The sequence below is a fragment of the Zootoca vivipara genome, chromosome Z2 (genome assembly GCF_965207765.1).
Source record: "Zootoca vivipara chromosome Z2, rZooViv2.hap1.1, whole genome shotgun sequence".
In the NCBI taxonomy this organism is placed as follows: Eukaryota; Metazoa; Chordata; class Lepidosauria; order Squamata; family Lacertidae; genus Zootoca; species Zootoca vivipara.
In genome coordinates, this window is record NC_142585.1 from 3,500,526 (window position 1) to 3,508,421 (window position 7,896).

A 7,896-nucleotide genomic window follows, 5' to 3' on the forward strand; every position below is an offset into this window, starting at 1 on the left:
AGTTCATAACCCAAGGTACCACTGTATTCCTCATTCTTCAGGACCCACCTTTGACCCAATTTTTTAAAACCAAACCAAAGATTCCTACAGTTGTGGCCCAACTTGAATCAGGATGTAACCTGGCAGTGAGTCCTGATCCACCGGTTGAAGACTGATGGTTTAATACCCTTATTTCTAGAATACTGCTTTCAATGTGGGGAGCAAATACAAAAAAAAAAAAAAACACCAAAGTCCCCATTCATATAAAACTAGCGAGCAAGGAGAAGGATCCTATGCAAATCCTTTCACCTGACATGCTACATTCCTACATTCAAAGATTTGTTTTTGAAGAGAATGCCTCTTCAAAGACAATGGCGACTATGAGGAGAATGTTTATTATCTAGAAATAAAGCAAGCATGCTCCTTCTAGTGCCATATATATTGTCCACACAGATTTTACACTTCAATTAATGTATTAAATGTATTATATTGTCCACACAGATTTTACAATTAATGTATTAAATGGATCTTCTCTTAAAAAAAAAAATCAGGCTTCAGCCCTGTAAAATAATCTTCACCTTCAGCTTGTGAATATCTCAGGAAAATCAGGATGGCCAGCGGCCAGGGTCAGAACGCTTTTGGGCAAGACAGATCCTTGGCCCAGCAGAGCACTTCTCATGAGCAAGAGATATTGCACAGGGCAAGACTGTACACAAATTGATTTCTGTACACAAATGATGGATACAGCATCTTTCTGCTTCGCCTTTTGGCCAGGAAGACTCAGCTGCAATGACCACCCTGAGACACACTTGGACGCTGCTCCAAATTCTGACACTGATGCACACTGTGCCTGCCTGGATATAAGGCACCCACGGGCACCCGTGAGCCCTGAAACTGCAAATAAAGGGCAGCTTAAGGAGAAGACAAGCTGAGCTCTGAATGCCTCAGCCCAAACCAGAAACTTCGCCAGACAAATTCTGCCCTCAGGAAGCCACATTACTGATCTCAGCGGTGCTGGTCAGGAGAAAACAAAAACCTGTGCAACTTTGAGAGCCATCTGAGTTGTACCGGTAACTGTAGTAAAGGTAAAGGGACCCCTGACCGTTAGGTCCAGTCCCGGACGACTCTGGGATTGCAGCGCTCATCTTGCTTTACTGGCCGAGGGAGCCAGCGTTCAGCTTCTGGGTCATGTGGCCAGCATGACTAAGCTGCTTCTGACAAACCAGAGCAGCACACGGAAATGCTGTTTACCTTCCCACCAGAGCAGTTTCTATTTATCTACTTGCACTTTGACATGCTTTCAAACTGCTAGGTTGGGAGGAGCTGGGACCAAGCAACGGGAGCTCACCTGTTGCGGGGATTTGAACTGCCGACCTTCTGATTGGCAAACCCTAGGCTCAGTGGTTTAACCCACAGCGCTACCTATTTATCTACTTGCACTTTGACACACTTTCGAACTGCTAGGTTGGGAGGAGCTGGGACCGAGCAACGGGAGCTCACCCCGTCACAGGGATTTGAACTGCCGACCTTCTGATTGGCAAGCCCTAGGCTCCGTGGTTTAGACCACAGCGTCACCCGCGTCCCATGGTAACTAATAATACAGTGGAGGATAGGGTTTTTTTTGTTATTATGGTTAAGTATTTTTGTGTTTTCCTATTGCAAACCACCTGAAATGGAGGGCAGTACAGAAAAAGATAATAATAATGGTACCGTAATAATAATAATAATAATACTGTATTTATCAGAACAGAAACTTCCCACAACTTCCATATAATGCTTAGGTGGTTGAGTTCATGTGGTGGCTACCCATCTTCTGCTTAGTCTGTTTTCAAACAACCCCCTGCCCCACAATGCCATGCAAACTAACCAGTTTGACCAGTGAAGTGAGGTCACAAAGTGAGCTGGATGCCAGCAACACCTGGAGAGCCACAGATCACCTGCCTGCTGGCTTGTTAGCTTTTAAACCATTTTGGATAATATGCCTCCCCACCCCGTGATCTGGTGGGAAGCTCCTGATTCACCAGCACAACTTATTCATCAAGTAGGAGCAGGGGTGATGGGAAGGAGGGAATCGCCTCGTGGACACTCCTCCAGCTGGTCATGAGAACATGATCCATGGTGCTTAACATTTCCCCTTGAGCCAGATACAGAAATGATAGGTTTCCCTAACACCAGGGACAAGAAAGTCCTCTTGATAAGGGAAGGTGATTCAGGAACAAAACACAAAGTAGCCAAATTCCTTCCAGCAGCACCTTAAAGACCGACTAAGTTTTTATTTTGGTATGAGCTTTCGTGTGCATGCACACTTCATCAGATACAAGGATACAAAGATACACTGAAGAAGTGTGCATGCACACGAAAGCTCATACTAAATAAAAACTTAGTTGGTCTTTAAGGTGCTGCTGAAAGGAATTTTTTATTTTGTTTCGACTACATCAGACCAACACTGCTACATAGCTGCCAAGTTTTCCCTTTTCTCACGAGGAAGCCTATTCAGCATAAGGGAATTTCCCTTTTAAAAAAGGGAGAACTTGGCAGCTATGCACTGCTACCTACCTGTAACAAAGTAGCCACAAAGATTGTATTTCTGTTGAAATGATAGCAACCATTTCTAGGTTTGTAGTTTACATACATACATACATACATACATACATACATACATACATACCGTACTAGCATAAACACACCCCAGTGAGGATAACTGACCAAGTGGCTTGTGCTTGACTCTACTCCGCCTGGTGTCCATGTACAGTACTAAATTTAATAAATTTAAATACATTTTAAATATATATAATAAATAATAGTTAATATACACTGGGGAAGGGGGACTTCCAAGGAGACCCTGGATAGCTCAAGGCAATTTTTTTTTGGCAGGTGGGGGGAGGTTTTTTCTTTTTAAACAGGTTTTCACTGTTTGGCATTGCAGATGATTTTATTGGCGCTGCCCTGCACATCTTCCTTCCTGCCATTATGGCTGTTTTGTTTCAGCTGAACATGTGTCTTATTATTTTTCAATGTTTAATGTGTGAGTGTTTGAGATTTAGTACACTGATTTCTAAAGTGGCCTTGTGACTCAGATCAGTGGGAAAATATACTGTAAAGTAAGAAATTCAGAGATGTTGGGAGAGGGGAATACCGCATCCCACAACAGTGTAAAATGCAAAAATGCTTTCCTGCTACCATTAGAAAAGAACAGGCACACAACACACCAGGCATCCCCAAACTTTGGCCCTCCAGATGTTTTGGACTACAATTCCCATCATCCCTGACCACTGGTCCTGTTAGCTAGGGATTATGGGAGTTGCAGGCCAAAACATCTGGAGGGCCGCAGTTTGGGGATGCCTGTTCTAGACACAGCCAAATTTTCACATTTGAACCATGTCTTTCTAAATCAGGCACCCCCAAACTTCGGCCCTCCAGATGTTTTGGACTACAATTCCCATCTTCCCCAACCACTGCTCCTGCTAGCTAGGGATCATGGAAGTTGTAGGCCAAAACATCTGGAGGGCCGCAGTTTGGGGATGCCTGCACCACACATTCTGCCCATTGTTTCAAAATGTTTCATCACTCTGCCAGGAAGGAAGCAGGCATTCTGACTGGAGCAAAGAATACTAAACTCACTCCTACAGGAGCCAACCTAGATGGACCAGACATGTCATTGAGAGGACCATCAATGGCTACCAGCCATGATGGTTAAGCTCTTTCTCCTCAATTGGAGCAGCAATGCTTCTGAATACCCATTGAACAAAACCATGGGGAAGAGCTCTTGTGAGAACAGGATGCTAGACTGGATGGGCCATTGGCCTGATCCAGCAGGTGCTGGGGAAATTTATCTAAGGTTCATCATAGTTGGGGTTCCCCAAAGGAACACCAAATGGGCACAGGCTTGAAGTAGAATAAAAGTGGTTAGGCCTCTACAGACGTACAAGGGGGCCAGTCTCCTGAAAAATCAGAGGCAGACTGCAATCTTAGCACTGCTCTCAACATCACCTCTCATATACACGAGTGTATAAAATACCTCCATTAGTTTCAGCAATTACTGCAATCTTTCCCCTCACAGTTACAACACTCTGTCATCGTTCTCAAAGCACCCAGAGATCCTTTGACTCTTCTGACCAGCCCAGCCCATCCTTTCCATTTTTATATCTTTCTTAGTTGTCTTCTGACTAATTGCTCTGGGTATTAGTGGTCTGCCACCGCCTGCTTTCAGTGATCTCTGTTGATATTTTTGTTCTCTTCTTGACTTGGGTTTAGTGCTATTGCTATGCTTTTTAGTGCTATCCTAGCATTTTGTTCTCATATCTTATCAGTTTATGTTCTGTTCCCTCCGTGTGCCAGGAATTGTAGGGCAGCGCAGTCTTGCCCATACTTTTACCTAAGGACAGTCCGCTTGCTCTGTTAGGAACAGTTTAGTAAAGCTCATACAGAGATTTCAGACTATACAGCTCTAACTGCACAAAACAGGTATCTGATGAAGTGTGCATGCACATGAAAGCTCATACCAAAATAAAAACTTAGTTGGTCTTTAAGGTTCTACTGAAGGAATTTTTTTTATTTTGCACAAAACAAATCAAGACATGGGATAAAATGGGGAGTCTCTTCTACAAAGACGCATTTTATGTTCTCAACTCCTAAAACTATGTTAAACTCTTGCTCCCAAAATCCTCAAAAGCTTCAAACTACAGAGAATTCATTCTGCTAATTCTCTACCCATTTATCTACTTGCACTTTGACACACTTTCGAACTGCTAGGTTGGCAGGAGCTGGGACCAAGCAACGGGAGCTCACCCTGTCACGGGGATTCGAACCGCCGACCTTCTGATCAGCAAGCCCTAGGCTCTGTGGTTTAACCCGCAGCACCACCCAAAGTAAAACACTCCATTTTCCTCTGGAACAGCTATAGGGCTGTGCCCAGGTGTGTGATAGAGCAACTGCTACCTCTTCCATTTCACTTGCCTTCTGGTCCCACTGCTTACTGATCTTCCCTCGTCCCCAAATATCTGCTCCTATAGGTGTGTGGATAGTAGGCTGTATTTGTTTTAATCCACCCCCCCTTTACATTAATATTCCGCAAGGATGCTTGTATGTGGTTCCCTATGGTCATCCATCAAGACACAGACCTGCTATTTAATGATGCTGCCTTTGAAATCCAGAGTTCTGTTGGGTGGGGCACACATGAATGAATGAATGAATGAATGAAGCAAGCAAGCAAACAAACAAACAAATGACTGCTTTCAATTCATGGGCTCAGCCCTGTATCAGAAGGCATCACCCTATACCAGAATGCCTCTGAGCAAGTGCAGGGAAAATTTCTGTCACCACTTGGGACTACCATCTGTTAATCAACGGATGGATCCCCAGCACCAAAGGCCCCCTTCCCAAGCAGACTAACTTCTCTTATTTCCTAATAGAAATTAAGCAGGGTTTACCGATTGCTTTAACCTTCAGGACAGTTCTGTCTGTGATGTTCAAACCCAGCTGGCTTGCAAGAGATTATGACCTAAAATGAAGTCTAACAGAAGGGAGGGGGGCAGCCCTCCTGAAACTAAAACCCTGAAAGGAGAACAAACTAGTTCCTCATTTAACAAAATCAGAGGAATGCTGCCTGTATATTTCAGCCTCCTATATCTAAGGATCTACAAATACTATGAAATACATATGAGAAAGTGAGGAACCTAGGAAATCAATCCATCAATCTCTTTATTACGTCCCACTACCACGAACCTGGGAATTATGCTTCATGATTTTTCATGGGGGAGTGAGACTGCTCCAGGCAAGATCCATCCCCTTTGCTTCTTCCTCCCACCCCGCTCTGGTGCCAATGACAGGCGCCGCCTTGCCCCACCTCCTCCCGTCCAGCCGTGAGTCAGCAGCCAGGAGTGGGTGCCCAAGCTCTCCCCCCCACCCCGACGGCCTGGCGGGAGCTGTCATCGCGGGAGTGAAGGAGGCGGCAGGTCTCTTTCGGCCTCTCCCTTCGAGGATTGCGGCGCAGGGCGCACGCACGCACAATCCCACCACGGCGCGCCGCCTCTTCTCTTGCCACGGGGTGCGGGGTAGGGGGCAGCGCTGCGAAGCGGCCGCTTGGCCGATCCCGTGAACTCCACGCACGTGGGAACGCGGAGGGCGGGGAGAAAGGCGAAGGAGCCACACCGCCAACTTCCAGCGCGCTCCAGCCCCTTTGTTTCCAGGCAGACTACAGTGCGGCGGTGGCAAGAGCCGGCAATTGCGCATGTGTTTGGGATGTTGGTTGGTGGCTGACTGCTGCTTTTGCCTGCTCTTCCCCCCCGCCTCAACCTTTCTTCCTAAGTCCGCTAAAGGTGCTTAAAAAAGAAAGGAAGAAACACAATCAAAATTTTCTCCACCACCCAGAAATCGAGAGGTTGAGGGTTGGGGGACGACGCCACCAAAAATCGCGCAACGCGCTCCAGCTTATTTATCGATATAAAACCCTCCCCAGAAAAAGATGCTGGTTCGACTTCATCATCAATCCCGGCCTCCATATACAGTATTTAGGCTCTTATTTTGTTTGCTGCGCCTCGATAACTTCCGAGAAAATCAAAGGAAACAAATGGATCTGGGGATTCTTTTCGATCGACCAACCAGTCATTTTTAATACGGCCGCAGACCCGATAAAACACAAAGAATAAAAAAAGCCTTTACAACGTATGGGGGTGTTTCTTTCTTTCTGCATCTTAATGTGCCAAAAAGTTATTCGTCCATCTCCAGCGTTTCTTAAAAAGGGAAGAAAAGGTTGCTAATCTAACAGAGGAGTTTGGGGCTGACCTCTGTTGGGGGAGGGGAAGCGGAACTTTTTTTCCTTTTTAGCAGTGAGGAAATAGTGGAAACTTACGCCCCAAACATTGTAAATTACAAACTGCAGTTGTTATTACCCCCCCCCCCCAATCAAGAATGTTGCCAATTGTTTTTCAAAGACCACAGCTATCCACAATTTAGTCTTGTAAAGAGTTCAGAACAATGTGAACGTCAATCCAACCATCCATTTGCTTGTTTTTTTTAAAAGATACATAATATAATTATTAATGCTAGTTTGCAAATGCCCTTTCCCAATCAAATACGTGGAACTTTACAGTGGTGAGCAAATTCCAAACGAAACAAATAGTAACAGTAAGTAATTTTTCAGAAATGTTATTTGTGAAACTTTCTCGTTCTGACACAAAAACAAAACCCCTCAGACACACAAATAAACAAACAAGCAGAAATAAAATTTCCAGCTCTTAACAACTGCTACTTTAGTAGACGCGCACAGTTTGGAGAGGTTATTATGATGTTCGACATACTGTACAGTATATCTCGCCTTCCCTGCTGAGATTCTGTGGACTCCAGAGAACCTCAGGGCGACCTGGAAGGATCTGGATTCGAATCAGATAGGAGGAGATCAAATGACCGTCTGGAAACCGAGCGAAACGGCAAGCCCGATGCGCCAGGGGCTCATTAGCAACGTACATTTCGCAAAAAAAGGAAAAAAGTTTAAAAAATAAACAGGCGAGCCAGCTCTCGCGGCCAGCGTTGCTTCGCACATTCCAGGAGGTGCAAGAACACCGGGGGCGCGCGGGGGGGGGGGGCTGCTTTGCCGCTTACCTTATGCTGCTGCTTCTCCTGCGCTGCTGCAAGGAAGGGGGTCAGCTCTCCGCGGCAGCGGCCCATAGAGGCATCGGCGGCGGGCCGGGGCACAAAATACGCGGCGCGCGGCGGCGGCGGCGGCGGCGGGAAGTTTGGGGCGGCTTCCTTGGCTTCGGGCTCTCGCCTAGCATGGGTGTCTCATGCATACCGCCATTTTAAAAAAAGGGAGAGAGGGAGGGATGAAAGAGGGGAGGCAGGCAGGCAGGGAAAAAAGAAGCGCCAGGCGCCTGGAAAAATCATGAGATCTAGCAGCAAATCAAAGCACGCCCCGCGAAC

The 7,896-nt window shown here is 46.0% G+C and overlaps 1 protein-coding gene across 7 annotated transcripts in view; it reads right to left on the minus strand.

Moving 5' to 3' along the window:
- Window positions 1–7,721, minus strand: part of MBNL3 (muscleblind like splicing regulator 3) — a 135,712-nt gene extending 127,991 nt beyond the window's left edge. For 5 of the 7 annotated variants that reach the window (XR_009557026.2, XM_088665201.1, XM_060270474.2 and 2 more), the window contains exon 1: window positions 7,579–7,721. Coding sequence is in view for 2 of the 7 variants with exons in the window: in XM_088665203.1 (XP_088521329.1) it covers window positions 7,579–7,644 (66 nt within the window). In the remaining 5 variants the exon portion in view is untranslated. The remainder of the gene's footprint in view (window positions 1–7,578) is intronic. The other 2 variants (XM_088665203.1, XM_088665202.1) reach the window with 1 other exon arrangement.
- Between the last annotated feature and the right edge of the window lie 175 nt (window positions 7,722–7,896).